At 36.7% G+C, this 17,794-nt stretch overlaps 1 protein-coding gene across 38 annotated transcripts in view; it reads right to left on the reverse strand.

Annotated features, from left to right (window-relative positions):
* Positions 1-17,794, reverse strand: part of TFDP2 (transcription factor Dp-2) — a 179,184-nt gene that overhangs the window by 29,587 nt on the left and 131,803 nt on the right. For 21 of the 38 annotated variants that reach the window (XM_070576218.1, XM_070576217.1, XM_070576214.1 and 18 more), the window contains one exon: positions 16,246-16,293. The exons of the other annotated variants lie outside the window; for them this stretch is intronic. In XM_070576218.1, the coding sequence (XP_070432319.1) occupies positions 16,246-16,293 (48 nt within the window). The remainder of the gene's footprint in view (positions 1-16,245; positions 16,294-17,794) is intronic. 38 annotated transcript variants of the gene reach the window in all.

The raw sequence follows: 17,794 nt of genomic DNA on the forward strand, positions 1-17,794 counted from the left end.
AAAAAAAATATTTATACTCTATTATACTTATTAGAGATTTCCTTTACAAAACTATAAAATAACATCAGAAGAAAGTAATTTGATTTGCTTCAAGTGGTAAATTTTAAGTTGAATTAGAGATGAGGAAAGGTTTTGAATTTAATTTTTGCCTTAAAAGCTAGAGTGCTTTTCTATGCACATCATTCATTTATTCAACATTTATTCAAATATTTACTGACCAGAAACTTACTGTTATGTGCCAGGCACTGTTCTAACACTGGGAACAAATTTGTGAGAAGAACAGACAAAAACTCTGCCTTTGCAGACTTAACATATCAGTCAATACTTATCTTTTTCTATTCTATGTTTGCTACAGTTCTTTTTCACCTAAAATTAAAGTACCACTACTCTCAGTTTCATTTATTCACTCAATTTCTAAATGGAGGCCATTGGTATTAATAATGGATCTAAGTCTTCTAATTGAAGTTTTAAGTTTGGTTAATGCCTAGGCCTAAACTTTGACAACTTAATCATTAAAATTTTCAGGGGTTCAGTTTAGTTCTAATATCTGAGTGCCAACTATACACCAAAAACTCTATTAGAAACTGGAAGTACAAAACATTAACTGAGGCAAAATCCTTTCCCTCAATATGAGTCTTGGAGAATGGGAGAGAGACAAAACAGACATACAATGACAGATATTATATTCCAATATAATATAATTCCAATATAATAAAGTGAGTGCCAAGTCGAAGTTATTGAGAGTCTTCTACGGGAACTGGGAAGAGGGGTATCCAGTCTAACCTAGGGAGGAAGACCTGCTGGAGGAAGAGTCAAGTGAAAACACTCAACAAAATGAAAAGGCAACTTAAGGTACCGGAAAGAATACCCGGAAACCCTTTATCTGGTAAAGGGTTAATATCCAAAATATCCAAGAAACTCCTACAACTCAATGGCAATAATAATAATAATAATAAAACCCAATTAAAAAATAGGTAAAGGACATGAATAGACATTTCTCCAAAGAAAACATACAAATGGCCAATAAGTATGTGAAAAGATGGTCAACATTACCAATCATCAGGGAAATGCAAATCAAAACCACAAGGAGGTTTCACCCCACATCTGTTAGGATGACTATTATTAAAAACAAGAGATAGCAAGTGTTGGTGAGGATGTAGAGAAATTAGAACCCTTTGTACACTGTTGGTGGGAACGTAAAATGACGCAGCAAGTATGGAAAAAAGTATGGAGGCTCCTCAAAAAATTAAAAATAGAACTACAATATAGCCCAGCAACCCCATTTCTAGGTATATATCCAAAAGAACTGACATCAGGATCTCAAAGAGCTATCTGCACTCCTACGGTCATCGCAGCATTATTCACAATATTCAAGATATGGAAATGACCTAAATATCCACAGGTGGATGAATGGATAAAGAAAATGTGGTATCATCCATACAATGGAATATCATTTAGCCTTAAAAAAGAATGAAATCCTGCCATATGTGACAACATGGATGACCCTGGAGGACATTATGCTAAGTTAAATAAGCCAGAAGGACAAACAATGCATGATTCTACTTAGATGAGGTATCTAAAATAGTCAAACTCATAGAAGCAGAGAGCAGAATGGTGCTTGCCAGGGGCTAGGGGGAAAGGGGAATTGGGGAGTTGTTGTTCAACAGGTATGAAGTTTCAGTTATGCAAGATGAGTAAGTTCTAGAGTTCTGGTGTACAATATTGTGCTTATAGTTAAGAATAATGTACACCTGAAAATTTGTTGAGAGGGCCAGCCCGGTGGTGCAGCGGTTAAGTGCACACGTTCTGCTTCGGTGGCCTGGGGTTCACTGGTTCGGATCCCAGGTGCGGACATGGCCCACTTGGCAAGCCAGGCTGTGGTAGGTGTCCCACATATAAAGCAGAGGAACATGGGCACAGATGTTAGCTCAGGGCCAGTCTTCCTCAGCAAAAAGGAGGAGGATTGGCAGCAGATGTTAGCTCAGGGCTAATCTTCCACCAAAAAAAAAAAAAAAAATTTTGTTGAGGGTAGATCTCATGTTAAGTGTTCTTACCACCATCACCAAAACAACAAAAAAAGAGAGTTAGTCAAGTGAAGGGAGTTAGGAAGGGCATCCAGGCAGGAGAAGCAGCAGCAGCAGGAAACACACAGAAGAGTAAAAAAGATGATAAATGTTGAGAGAGTTATAAACAAACAGTGCAATATCACCAGAATATAAAGTGAAGGCAAAAGATGAGGCAGAAAGGTAGACAAGGGACCAGGCCTCAGAAGCCATGCAGAGGAACCTGGACTTTACCATATCCCATCAATACAATAATAGTCATTTATAAGTTATTTACATGTTTTACTGTGAACTGTTCAATACACTACTAGTGAAATACTGTGACACCACTAAATGGCATTGAGTGGGGGAGTGGCATGGTGAGATTTTCAGTTAGGCAGAGATTCTGGCTGCAAAACAGAAGACGGATTTACAAGGGGGCAAAAGCAGAGACGGGAAGACCAGTTGAGAGGCTACTGTAATAGTCCAGGCAAGAAACGACGCGTCTTGAAATTTGGGCAATTGGTAGGGCTGGATAAGAAGAGATGGATTTGCAAAAATTTTAAAGATAAAAATGAGTAGAATCAAGTGCTTAACTGACGTGAATGGTAAAGAAGAGGGAACTAGGAGAACGACTCTCAGAAAGAGGGGCCATTTACTCAGATCAAGGAGACAGGAACAAGTTCATGTGTTCCACTTTAAACCTCCTCTTCTGCACTGCTCAACACCCTAGGCAGAACCCACACATACCTACTGAGCACTCGAAATGTGGGAAGTCTGAAGTGAGTATGCTGCAAGTGTAAAATATGCACTGAATTTCAAAGATTTGTATGAGAAATGAATGCAAAATATCTCATGAGTAAGTTTCATATTAACTACATGCTGAAATATACTTTAGATATATTAGATGAAATAAAAGATATTATAAAAATGAATTTTACATGTTTCTTTTTATTTTTTAAATTGGCTATTAGAAAATTAAAAATTACATGTGGCTTGCATTACATTTCAGTGGCAATGATATTGAGTTTGATGTACCTATAGAACATCCATATGGATATTTTCAATAAACAGTTGAATATCTAAGTCTACACCTTAACGGAGAAGTCACAAACTTCTCGGCATGTGTACCCATGCCAACCTTCTTCCTACCAGTCTCAGGGGATTAGGTATCCCCCCTTCCTTTTCAAGTCCAATTTCCTTTTTTTAAGAAAACAGCGTTATTGAATGAAATACAATTCACATACCATATACCTCATTCTTTTAAGTATACAATTCAGTGGTTTTTAAGAGTTCTGCACTCATCGCCACAATCTAATTTCCTCACCCTGCACAGAAACCCTGTAACCATTAGCAGTCACTCCACATTCCCCTACCCCCAGCTCCTGGCAACCACTATTCCATCTTCTGTTTCTATGGATTTGCTTATTCCTCAAAGCCAACTTTTCAACTTGAGTTTTTTACTCCGATGCTTCTGTTTCTGTATTGTGTGCTCTCCTTGAGCTGTCCCATACAGTGGGTTTTTTTGTTTGATTGTTTTTTAAATATACAACCTAGCATGAAAACTGAATCTGATCAAGACTCCAGACCCAACTACCAGTTCAAAGGAAAACCTGAGGACAGAAGAACATATCAAGTGACACTACCGGGATGCAATAAGCAAAAGCTCTAGGATTTCTCTTCAGGACACAGAATGTGGTTTCTTCAACTAACAAACTGTAAGGGAAAAATGGAGGAAGGGAAGAAGAAAGGGATAGATATTGAAGGGGAATCTACAGATTGTAAGAGACATATCAATTTATTTAAATCCTGATTCAAACAGACTGTATACGCATGCACACACACACACACGCATATACCCAATAGTTATGGGGGAGTCTGGGAATACAGCAAGAGCAGCATAGATTCCAAACTCTCCAAATCCCCACATAAAACCAGATAGAGCAAACAGAGCAAAACCAAAACCCCTTGACAACATTTCCAAGACTGGATGACAAGGTATCCTCCACAAACCCCAGAATACAAACTACCAACAGCCAAAAGGCCTCACAGTAATGCCTTTGTGGGCAGAACAAGAAATACTCAGTGGGGCTGCATCTAATGGAACTCAGAACAGGATAATCCCAAAACAGCCAAAAAGAATTTACTGGAAAGTACAACTGGCCAATTCAAGAGCAGGAGTTGAAACAGAAGGAGTCTTGACCTCTTCAGTACCAGCTGAGGGCAAGACGCCCACAATAAGACTAAAAGCTCGCAATAATCAAGTCTGTGTGATTCCCACAACTGATACTCAAAAGAAAAGGACAAATATTGGAGGTAGGCACAGAATATTCAGAAACAAGAGTATCTTCAGAAGAAAATGAAAGCAAAGGAACAGAATACTAAATGCTATATAATTCAAGAAAATGTTCATGAAATAAAAGAAAAAAGAGACTATCAACCGAGAATGACAAATACCAAAACATTCTATTAAAATTACTGAATTCCAAAGAAAAAGAATCCTTTAGGCAGCTAGGAGGAAAGAGTACCAGATTTTTCAACAGCAAGGTGTTATGCTAAAAACAAATATATTTAAGAAACTGAAAGAAAGCATGAGCCAAAGATTTTTGCCTCCAGCAAAACTGACTTAATTCAAATATAAAAGGCACAAACTCAGGGATTACTATACCCATGAGCTCTTCCTGAAGAAACCACTAGAGAACAAGCTTCAGACAATCAAAATGACTAGAGATACACTGACATAAGGCCTGGGGAGTATTAAACATATAGTTACCTGTAGACAGAAGACTAAATGAAGGCTAAGAGAAAGACAGTATAGTATATAAATGGGTATGTACTCCAACACTGTGGATAAAGCATGACTATTAAAAAAATGGGCAGAGAATGGAGAGAGCATATGCAAAAATTTTTTTAAATGTTTTCAGTAATCACATTAATGGTAATATTAGCATTATTATTTGGGATTGCTGAGCATGTAATGTGGGAAAAAGCCAATGAATAATTATCATATACACTAATTCTATCATCCCCTTTATCCCCTATGTCCTTAAAAAAAGGGATTCTCGGGGCTGGCCCCGTGGCCGAGTGGTTAAGTTCGCGCGCTCTGCTGCAGGCGGCCCAGTGTTTCGTTGGTTCGAATCCTGGGCGCAGACATGGCACTGCTCATCAAACCACGCTGAGGCAGCGTCCCACATGCCACAACTAGAAGGACCCACAACAAAGAATATACAACTATGTACTGGGGGGCTTTGGGGAGAAAAAGGAAAAAAATAAAATCTTAAAAAAAAAAAAAAGGGATTCTCAGTGTGGAAGAAAGAAGATTGAGATGTAATGCAGAAGAGGTTTAATAATATCTGAATTGCAAGTATCAACATGAACTCCTAAAGTATTCTATCTTCATGTGTGTGTATCTTCACTCTGTCCATTTAAAGGACTAGATAAAATGACCAACCTAGGGGCCACCCCTGTGGTCGAGTGGTTAAGTTGGCACGCTCCCCTTCGGCGGCCTGGGGTTTTGCTGGTTCGGATCCTGGGCGCGGACATGGCACTGCTTGTCAGGCCACGCTGAGGTGGCATCCCACATGCCACAACTAGAAGGACCCACAACTAAAATATATAACTATGTACTGGGGGGGTTGGGGAGAAAAAGCAGGAAAAAAAAATGACCAACCTAGTAGCAGTCAGCATCCCTAGCCCCCAATTAGAGCTTACATATAATTCTCCCCGAAGGAAACTAGGGCTTTCTAGAGAAAGAGCTGATTCCAGGTATTTGGCAGGAAATGTTCAAAATGAACTTGAACATCCTGTCATACCAGATAATAAAGAAGCTATCAAAGACTACTAGGATCATGTCAAAAGGACTTTAGAGTCAACTAGAAGAGGCTCCCACTGGTCAAAGATGAAACAATTTAAGCTTCAACAGTGATAATAATTACAATGCATGAAATCCATCAGATATGTTTAAATTCATGAATTCATAATGGTATTTTTAAAAGGGAAGACGTGGTCACCTTTGGAGGAAGACAGGAAAAAGTCATTATCTTGAAAACTGGTCAGTAAAGCTAAGGGATCAAGCATTTATTCTGCTTTCCTATATTTGTTTCCAAGTAAACAAATAGAAGAGAGGAAGTGTCTTTAGATAAAAGTAGTGCCAGTAGTAAATGAAAAGGAAATGGAGAATTAGAATAACACTAATTGGAACCCACAATGAATTAACAAAAGCGGTAAACATCAGTGGTGTTCATACCATAAAGAGAGAGAGAACCAAACTTTATGTGCCTTTAAATGGAAGAACACACACTATCCATAGTTTTGCCAAAGGATCGAACATCAGTCTGATAATGCCTCTGATTCTTACGGCCAAACTACAGGAAACACAGAGAAAAGAGGAATACGTTGAGATGCACATGATACGCAATCAGTAAAATTTAGATCGTGGGAAATTCGATAGGTCAAGTAGTCTAGCTTCTTCAACTAAAGTATAAGAAAAATAATGGGACAGGGGAAATATATATATAAAAGACGTGTCAACTTTTTTTTCTAATGGGCAAGATGAAAATGTAGTGCCCAAGGATGCACATTTAGGTGATTAAACATGCAAGGATGTGATTACTCTAAAAATCAGGATAATGGTTATTTATAGGGGAGAGAAGGGATGACGAGTGGCATGGGGCACAAGGAGGGGCTTCTAGGGTTCTACTTCTTGATCTGGTGATAGTTACAAGAGTATTTGCTTTAAAGTAATTCACTAGTCATACATTTGCTTTTTGGTGATTTTCTGTATTTTATTTTACAAAAAAAGTTAAAGCAAACAAAATGACATTTGAAACAACTAGAAATTTAAATACTAGATATTTGATATTAAGGAATTATTGCTAACTTTCTTAGGGATAATAATATTGTAGATACATTCTTAAAAAAGGAGTCTTTCAGATATAAATGCTGATATAAAATAATTGAATGTGTGGGATTAAAATAATATGAGAAGGTATATACAAAATGAGATATGCCATGAATTGATTATTACTATTTTATTTATTTATCTTTTGCTTGAGGAAGATTGTCCGTGAGCTAACATCTATGCCAATCTTCCTCTATTTTGTATGTGGGATGCCTGATGAATGGTGTATAGGTTCATGCCCAGGATCCAAACTGGTGAACCCCAGGCTGCCAAAGCAGAGTGTGTAAACTTAACCACTATGCCACCAAGCCAGCCCCTGAATTCATTATTACTGACGTTCAGAGATTAGTACAGAGGAGGCTCGTGATATGAGTCATCTACTTTTATATTTAAAATTCTCTAAAATAAAGAGATTTTAAAAAAGAGAGAAAAAGAATGGTTCAAGCATACCTTTGATTATTTACAGAAGGTTAGTCCTTAGCCTCAGTTTCCTACACTGAGCCCAGCCTTCTCAGGAAGTGGTCCTTACAGAGCGCAATACCATATTCACACAAAGGAGAGTTCAACATGTACAACACATAACTCTGGATCCAGCTCAGTTCTCATCCAGATGAGTGACAGCACCATCAACCCAATCACCCAAGCCAGAAGCACCAGATTCAACCTATGCTCTTCCAACTCCCTTTCTAGCTAGTCAATTTAATTCTATCAAATCTAATCTAATTCAAGTCTTGTCCTAAATAGCTCTTGAATTCAACCTCTTCTCTCTGTTCCCACTGCCCTGGTTTAGGCCCTCATAATCTCTCAGAATATAAGTAGAGCCTTATAACTGTTCTCCTCTGCTGTCTGGAGGCCTTCCAACCTTTCCTCCACGTAGCCATTACGGTGATGTTTCTACATAAACCCAATCACGTCCCTATTCTGTTTAAATCTGTTGTTGGGGGTAGTAGTAAAAATTTACTGAAAGCTAAGTATGATCCAGTTACTGTTCTAAGCAACTTCATTTTTGAAAAGAATCCATCAATTCTCATTTGCTACATACATTTCCACACAAAGCCCACTCTATGCTGATTTGTCCTTGGAGTTTGGTGGATTTAGATACAAGTGGCTAGTCATACATAAATTTATATAATTAGCACAAGTTAGGAGAAAAAAGCAAGTAAGAATGCCTAAAAATAGGAGCGCAGGAATTATTTTGAAAGAAATATGTTGTGCATGAGGTTTTATATTTATGCTATGAATTCTCAACTCAGTGTTTATATACTTTCTAAAAGCCAGAGAGAAAGCAAGGTGGTTATTTTTCATGTAGTTCTAGGTCTTTTTTTTTAAATGAGCAAAAAGATAATTATAGGGTAGTTTTGGGTGATCACTTGGCTACTGAGCCCTCTACAGTCATAGATGGATAATATTTAAAGGAAGAAACAAATACAGACTTTAAATAGGAACAACTAGACTTTTAACAAGTATTAAATGCTGATGAACATACTCCTGAAACATGGATACAAGACTACATGAGTTTTATAAGATTAGTTCAGTGAATGAATTGATAATAAGCTTGAAGTAAATATCAACATTGGTAAACTATTTATTAGCTATATATTCTGAGCTAACTCTGACCCACAGGCCTCCTCCATCTGAAAAATGGGGACACAAACACACGTCTCACCAGGTTGTTGTAAGGATTAAATGATACAGCATGCACACAACATATGGGACACAATAGGTGATTTTTCTCTTCATGAGCTGCTAGAATTTTCATAAGCAATACAGAACTGAAGTCCACTATCCAATTATATTGGCTGAATCAAGAAACTAAGCTTGTTCTTTGGAAGGTTGGTAGAGGATCATGCCAAAAATCTAATCAATGTCTACCTTAAAATTCAACAGAAGTTAGAATAGCCAATACTTGCAGTACACAGGAGATTTGATCCTGTAACCAATTCTATTAGCCACTTCGCTTAAAGTTTAGTGAAGAATGCCTCTATAGTAAAACAACATTAAAAGGTAAAAAGTTATTTAAAGAACTCAACTCAACAACAACAAAACAACTCAGTTCAAAAATGGGCAAAGGACTTGAATAGACATTTCTTCAAAGGAGATATACAAATGGCCAAATGCACATGAAAAGATGCTCAAAATCACTAATCATTAGGGAAATGCAAATCAAAACCACAAGGAGATACCACTTCACACTCATCAGGATGACTATTACAAACAAAACAAAAGGAAACAACCAGAAAATAAGAAAGTGTTGTGAGGATGTAGAGAAATTAGAACCCTTGCACATTGCTGGTGGGAATGTAACATAGTGTAGCCATTGTGGAAAATAGTATGGTGGTTCCTCAAAAAATTAAACACAAAATTTCCATATGATCCAGCAATTCCACTTTGGGTATACACCCAAAGGAACTGAAAATACAAAAGATATTTGTATATTGTGTTCACAGCAGCAATATTCACAATAGCCAAAAGGTGAAAATAACCCAAACATCCATCAATAGATGAATGGATAAACAAAATGTGATATATACATATAATGGAATATTATTCAGCCTTAAAAAAGAATAAAATTCTGATGTATGTTACAATATGAATGAAACTTCAAGACATAAGTGAAATAAACCAGACACAATGGGGTAAATATTGTATGATTCCTTTTATACAAGGTACCTAGAATAGTCAAATTCATAGAGACAGAAAGTAGAACTATGGTTAGGAGGGGCTGGGGGAAGCGGAGGTGGGGAGTTACTGCTCAATGGGTACAGAGTTTCAGTATGGGATGGAGAAAAAGTTGTGGAGATGGATAGCGGTGACAGTTGCACAATAATTTATTTCTTATTTTCTTAGTGGTTCTTTCGGTTTTGAACTTATTCATGTTTTGTTGTCTTTTATGCTTAAATTCAGATGGTTTCATGGCTTCATTAACCAGTATATCTCCAAAAAATAAGATGCTGTGGTTTTAGCATTTCATGATCAATTATGAAAAAACTACTAAATTACTAAATTTACTTTTTACTAAATTTACTAAATTTACAATTACTAAATTTACTAAATTTACAATTACTAAAAAACCAAACTCAACATATGGGGGATCATGCTGCTGAGCAAAAGAAATACAAACTCTACTGTTCTTCATTCTTTAAATCACTACCATTGTCACATTTGGTTTACTAAATACTGCCACCACATTCAGAAAAGATGTGTCTTTTCTTGACAAAAATACTTCAGGAATGTTTGTTTCACCATCAGAAAATGAGGGTTAAAAACAGAATAATACAAAGTTCACTTTTCTAAGTTAGTTAATAATTTTATTTATTTATTTATTTATTTAAAGATTGGCACCTGAGCTAACACCTGTTGCCAATCTTTTTTTTCTTCTTCTTCTTCACCTCCCCAAAGCCCCCCAGTACATCGTTGCATATTCTAGTTGTAGGTCCTTCTGGTTGTGCTCTGTGGGAGGCCACTGCAACACAGCCTGATGAGTGGTGCCATGTCCATGCCCAGGATCCAAACCGGCAAAACCCTGGGCCAGTGAAGCTGAGCACTCGAACTTAACCACTCAGCCACAGGGCTGCCCCAGGTAGTAATTTTAAATGATAAACTTAAAGCCACAGTTGTTTAAAAAATTAAAATGACTGTAAAAATATAAAAATAAATGTCCCCCAAATGCCTACATTTTCACAGATCTTCTATGTGCTTTTAGATTACATTTGATAAATTAACCTTAAAATGTCACATGCTACAAAAATTAAAGTGGATCAAAGATCTAAATGTAAGAGCAAAAACTATAAAACTCTTAGAAGAAAATAGAGGTATAAGTCTTCATGATCTTGGATTAGGCAATGGTTTTTTTAGATATGACACCAAAAGCATAAGTAACACAAGAAAACAGAAAAATTAAAACTTTTGTGCTTCAAAGGATACCATCAAGTAGGTGAAAAGACAATCCACAGAACAGGAGAAATTTTTTTCAAATTATATATGACAAGGGACTTGTATCTATAATAGACGAACTCTTACAACTCAATAATAGAAAGGCAACCCAAAGGATCTGAATATTCTTCAAAGAAGATATGGCCAATAAGTGCTTGAAAAGATGCTCAACACCATTAGCCATTAGGGAAATGCAAATCAAAACCATAATAAGATACTATTTCATGTCCAAAAGGATGGTTATAATAAAAAAGATGGATAGTAAGTGTTAGTAAGGATGTGGAGAAAGTGAAATCTTTTGCTAGTGGGAACGTAAAACAGAATAGCCACTCTGGAAAACAGTGTGGCAGTTACTTAAAAGGCTAAACAAAGAATTACCATATGACTCAACAATTCTACTCCTAGGTATATATCCAAGAGAAATGAATCTTATATCCATATAAAAACTTGTTCACAAATGTTCATAGCAGCATCATTCATAATAGCCAAAAGGTGGAAATAACCTAAATGTCCATCATTACAAACAAAATATGGTATATCCATGCAATGGAATATTATTCAGCAATAAAAACGAACGAAGTACTGATACATGCCCACAACATGGATGAAACTTGAAAATATACTAAGCGAAAGAAGCCAGTCACAAACTCAACCAAGGCAATGGTTCTGTTTCCTTGAGATCAATTCTCCAAGTTTCAGCCTGGGGAACAAATGTCTTTGGTGTAACTTCTATGTGTTTGGAGATAAGATGGGAGGTACAAGTGGATGTAAATGGTTGGCAACGTTCCACTGGTGTTCCTTCTACAGTCTTCATTTTAGTGTCCCCATTACCTCTCCCACCTATGTATTCTCGCTTTCTATACCTGTCAACTCTAAGCCTGGTGCCTCTCCATGTCGGTGCAGGGGAGAACGACTTCCATCTCCAATTCTGACTTCTCTAACGCATATTTGGGGATGTGGATTTCTCTACTTTCACTCGTCATTCATTATAATCACACCAGCTTTCACATTCCAACTGGAAAATCTATACCTGTACCACTTTTTACAGCACTATTAGAGATTTATTTCCTTTTGTTAATTTTTTACACTATAATTGCAGTAAAATCTTAGCGGTTGGGAGTGTAAACATGAGTGTTCAGTTAATCTTCTTAAACTGGACGCTCCCTATCTGAATCTTAAATAAATACAGTTTATACATTTTCTTAGAACCTGAGCTCTTTGAAACACCCGGAACCTCTTTCTAAATAACATCAAAATCTGGCTATAGAATGTAAACACTATGATCTCTATTAGTCCATAAATCAAATAAAGGAACCAGCAGGAAACATTCTTTATCAAATTGAGAAGTTAAAAAATAAATATGAATATAAAACCACCAGTATACCATAGTTTGGAAAGTATGTTATGTTTTATTACCAGTTTCATTTGAAGTATTCAAAAAATTGTACCCAAAGACTAAAAGAAAAAGTATTTATCTTTCCAGGCATTTAACTAGAATGCATAACCACTGTCCTTTCATGTTTCCCAATAATAATTTACTGTCATTTACAAAAGTAATATAAAACTAAAATTTGTGGTATAAAACAGTATATCCCAGGTATAAGTTATAATAAATGTATTCCATTTAAATAAGGAATCATATATAATATACAATAAAAACTTCATTTCTCATTAAAATGAGTCAACCAGACTGTTCAAATCAGCAAAATAATTTAGTAATTTAGTAAAATAATTTTTTAAAAACCCCTCACCTTCCTGTAAGTATATATCCATTGTATGTGCACATGTGTGTAGGGGCAAGAGGGTGGGTTTGAAATGGGAAATAAATGTTTATTCCTCATGGATTTTCATTCTCTCTCTCTCCTTGCGTAACGTCACCTGGGCCTGTGACCAGTTACATGCTGATGACACTATATATATATATGTATATATATACTAATGGTATCACCACTTGGATAACAAACTCCTCAAACCTCATACATCTAAAACAAAACTCAATTCCTCCCCAAACCTACCCTTAACTACAGTAAATGTAAACGGCATCAATATTCACCCAGCTGTTCATGCAAAAAAACAAGAGCCACCTTTTATTTCCCCCTTTCCTTCATGCAATCTATCAATAAACTTTGTTGGTTCTAACTCTAGAATTTATCCACTTTTTTTCCATCGCCACTGCCCCATGCAATAGCCTTCTAAGTGATTCCCCTGCTTCTGTTCTTGTCTCCTCAGAATCCACTTCCCCCTCAGCAGCCAGTATAAATTAGATCATGTCATTTCCCTGCTTAAAACCCTCCTTAGAATAAAAACCAAATTCTCTACCATGACCTACAAGGCCTTTAAGGACCTGACTCCTGCCTACCGCTCCATCCTCATCTCTTATCACTCTTTGCCTTTCTCACTATCTCCAGCCCACTGTGCTTCCCCAAATACACCAACCTGAGCTCTGCATTTGCCATTCCCTCTGCCTAGAATCCCTGGTCCCCGCACCTTACCCGAGCTATTTACAGGCCTGACTTCTTTGCATTCAAAGAAGAGAGAGGCCTTCTCTAAGGTAGCCACCATCTTTCCAATACTCTACAAATCACCCACCTTAGTTTTTTTGCATACCACCTATCACAATAGAAAATTACCTTACTCATTTATTGTCCCCCTCCCCCACCAAATATCTCTTTAAGGGCAGAGACTTATCTATGTTGTTTATTATTCTCTCCGATGTTTAGAACATACCAACACTTAGCAGATATTCAAAATATTTGTCGAATGAACAACTTCATAAACATCACTGAAGCAGTACAGATATTAACTACACTGATTTTGATTATTACTATGAGCTTATTGTAGTTTAAATTATATTAGTTCAATATAAATTATTAGCTTATTATAAATAGATTTTTAATTATATTTCAACAGAAAAAAAGATACTGAGATTACATGACTACAAAGGAAGAACGAAACCCCACTGGACTAAATCTTATCCGTTCAGGACAAGATTAAAGAAAAACCCACGCAGGCTGCGGCCACTGCCCATGGTGCACCCAGGACCTTCTTCCCCAACAGAGGTCCCAAAGCGAAAGGCAGACCTATTTGGAAGAGATGCACTTAGAAGACACCATTCCATTCTGTCCAAAGGAAGAAAGAGAAAGTGAACAAACATCGTCCAGGACCAACAGCCCAGGCAAGACCAGGCGGGGCTCCGGCAGCTCCTTCCATGAGCTCTGTGAACAGAATCCCAGCCGGTCAGAACCAGGGGAAGCTGAGAATCTCTTAGTAGATTCTTCACCAAACAGGATTTCTTGAGAAACTGACCAGCTCTTGCAAATGACTTCTTATAGCTGTGTAAAACACACTCAAAGTGGTACTGTCAAGTGGTAAGAAGAGGACAAAAGCTTGTATATATCAGTGTGAGAATATATATATAAATCCCCGGGGAAAACTAATATAAACACAAATGATACTAAATCAACAGACAAGACACTGAAGAGATGGATGAACTAATCTCAAGATTAATCTAGGGTTGAGAGCTGGCTTTCTGAACCTCAACGCTTGGGAAAGGGAAACAAAGACTTTTCACAGCATTACAGGAAAACACAGTAAATTTGGAGGAAAATAAACATCTGTAAAAAAGATGTTTTTTACGTCAAAAAAAGCACACGTAAGAATCCTTGTGGTTTAATTGGAGGGGGTGGTGGGATTCATTACAGAAAAGTTTTATTAAAAAATAAAAAGGGTGGGGCCGGCCCTGTGGCCGAGTGGTTAAGTTCGTGTGCTCCACTTCAGCGGCCCAGGGTTTCACTGGTTCGGATCCTGGGCGCAGACATGGCACCGCTCATCAAGCCATGCTGAGGCGGCATCCCACATGCCACAACTAGAGGGACCCACAACTAAAAATACACAACTATGTACTGGGGGGCTTTGGGGAGAAAAAGGAAAAATAAAATCTTAAAAAAAATAAAAATAAAAATAAATAAACAAAAAGGCAATAATTAAAAAGCACTAAGAAAAAAAAGCCACTGATCCAAATGCAGAAAGAGAAAGTTGAATCAATGGCTATACCAACAAATTTAATCTAGTACTTTTATATGTGATCTTTAGAGTTCTCCCTCTTACGAAGGAGAGTAAAAAGATCTTGTTCTTTACAGATTTTGTAGTACAAAGATGCCACCAATCATAACCATTTTAAGGCCTTAAACACTGCAAATACATCTATTAGAACTTGTACTGCGGCCGCTGCCAAGGATAAACACCAGGAACGACTAGTATGAGTCGGAAAGAGGAATTTCCGTTAGAGAGAAAAGAACATTTAGCCGTATATTTCTATACACCAAAGCAGTTCCTCAGACATGATTTTATCTGTTCAAAATAGTTAAGAACCAAGAAACAAGCAACCAAGGCCACCAAGAAACTACAGCACGGCCAGTGTCAATGCAAGAAAACACACATTCTGTAGGTATAACACCACCATCCTCACTCAGAGCCTATTCACCTTTATTTTAGACTGAATTCTAACACATTTGGCCATCTAGTTTCTCAGTGCACAGCAAATAAGAGATAGCAAACTAGAAAATGGAGAAGACAGAAAATTATTACATGGAGAATGGTGACCTAAGAGGAGAAAGGAGACTAAAACTCCACTGAAAAAAGGAATTACAAAATTTTAAAATTAAAAATAAAATTAAAAAGCATAGCTGTCAAGGTTTTACCTAAAATACTAACACTTTTACAGAATTCAACTGCACCTGAGACTGTGTCTTATTTTAACATAGTACAACATTAATATGGTACCTAGTAGAGTGGCTTGCATGGAATATTGAACTTAAGTTCAAATAATGACCCTAAAGTGATAGTTTTTAATCCTGGAGTTTCTGACCTGGTAGGCATTTATATTTTATTCAAAAGACCACAGGTAATCTGATGCATACTGAGAACTGAGAAGCACTGTCCTAATAGTCTAAGGAAAGGTGATATTATATTTGATGTATCATTTAAGAAAGAACGAGAATTTACTGATCTCAAATGTGTTCAATCAAACTTGTTTTTAAAAGGGTGGGCATGTTGGGGTCATGTGAAAGTGTTCACCTTGGTAGAATACTTCATCTCCCAAAAAGGAGGGGGGGGGGCTAAGCAGCATACTATCAACAGCCCATCTACTCACAGGATAATTTCTTTTGAAATCATACAAATATAATAAATTTATGTCATAATGAGCGAAGTAGAATACTCAGTGCGGAATGAAATAACGGTAGACACTCAATGAAGCTAAAGTTATGTGAAGAAAAACATCTCATTACTTAAACTAGAGCGCAGCCTCGGCAGCACACCCCTCTCTACACAGCAGCACCTCCCAAACAAAATATTTACACTTATACTCACCTTTCTGAAAAATCAGAGTCTATAAATTCTCTAGCCCGTTTCCTATCACTAAAAAGAAAAAAAGATAACATAAAAAGAACATATATAAAGACAACTTTACTTCATGAATAATTTATTGTAATGTCTAATTCCACACTGAATATATCCAAACACAAAAACTAAGAAATGTAAAAGATATGTACATAAAATAAAAACAAATTTTATCATAGGACTAAGAAATCACACCTAAAACAGTCATAGTTTAAAATGAGCTCAATGAAGCTTTAGGGAAGAAAATATTGTAGATTTACAAAGGAGAAGGTACACAAAAGTTTTATTCACTCTAGAATGACTGACTGTAAAAACACTAGACAATCATACCACCTCTGATATAAAGCACAGCTGGGGCTGAAAATATCCAAACCCTGATCAGTTCCAAAGTGGGCAGAGGCCTAGCTGGTGCAGGTTTGGTTTTTGTGTTATAATCTCTCGAGGCTATGTAGAAGTCCAAGCCAACTTTTAGATCTACATGAGAATGTTCTTAAGGACTAAATAAAGGTCACGGGATTACACGTGATTCTGTAATTTCATCTCATGCAATAATGGAAAGATACGTATACATATGAAACTCTTCTGTCTCTAAAGTGCATATACATAGGCACATGTGTGTATGCACGTATATGAATATGTATATGGCTTAAATTACTTTGCCAGGATTATTTCATTAATTCATTTAATATCCTTAAAACAAGGAGATTCTTACTCAACCAAGATTTACCGTCTGCTTGCTAGAACTCACAATTCTAAGTCAACGATAGAACTACCAGTGCAGTATGCCATCATGGAAATAACTTCTAATGTGACAAAAAGAAGTTTCCAGTCATTTGTCTTAGTATTTCTTTTTCTCTTATGGAAGGAAGAGATGCTAAAATGATAAGGGGTGGAGAAAGGTTTGGTAAGGGTATTTTAAAGGCAAAGATGAAACATGTAAAGGTTTGATACTGAAAGTGGCAAACAAGTAACGCAGAAAAGATATTGATTTAATTGCCCAGGGTTTAAAAAGAATCAAGGGAAAACAATGAAAATTCTAACATATATGGGCCTCTTTTTCCTAGTTTCCTTTCTGGTTTTTAAGGAAATAAGAATGCACAGGGGAAATTCTGAGAATAGGCAACATTTAATATTTAACTCTTTTCTAATGTTTGCTAAAGCAATATAAAATATAGTTTTTACATCTCCAAAGCAGCTAAATGTCATAATCAAAAAAGCAGTCCTCTTTCAGAGCTGAAAAAAGTCAGAAGACTCAGTTACAAGTTACTGTACTGTTTTTCTCTGTTTAAAAATGTCTGCTCCACTAGGTGCCCATCAAGGGATGAATGGATAAAGAAGATGTGGTAGATATACACAATGGAATACTACTCAGCCATAAGAAATGATGAAATCCAGCCATTTGTGACAACATGGATGGACATCGAGGGTATTACGCTGAGCAAAATAAGTCAGAGGGAGAAAGTCAAATACCATATGATTTCACTCATAAGCAGAAGATAAAAACAACGACAAACAAACA

The sequence above is a fragment of the Equus przewalskii genome, chromosome 15 (genome assembly GCF_037783145.1).
Source record: "Equus przewalskii isolate Varuska chromosome 15, EquPr2, whole genome shotgun sequence".
In the NCBI taxonomy this organism is placed as follows: domain Eukaryota; kingdom Metazoa; phylum Chordata; class Mammalia; order Perissodactyla; family Equidae; genus Equus; species Equus przewalskii.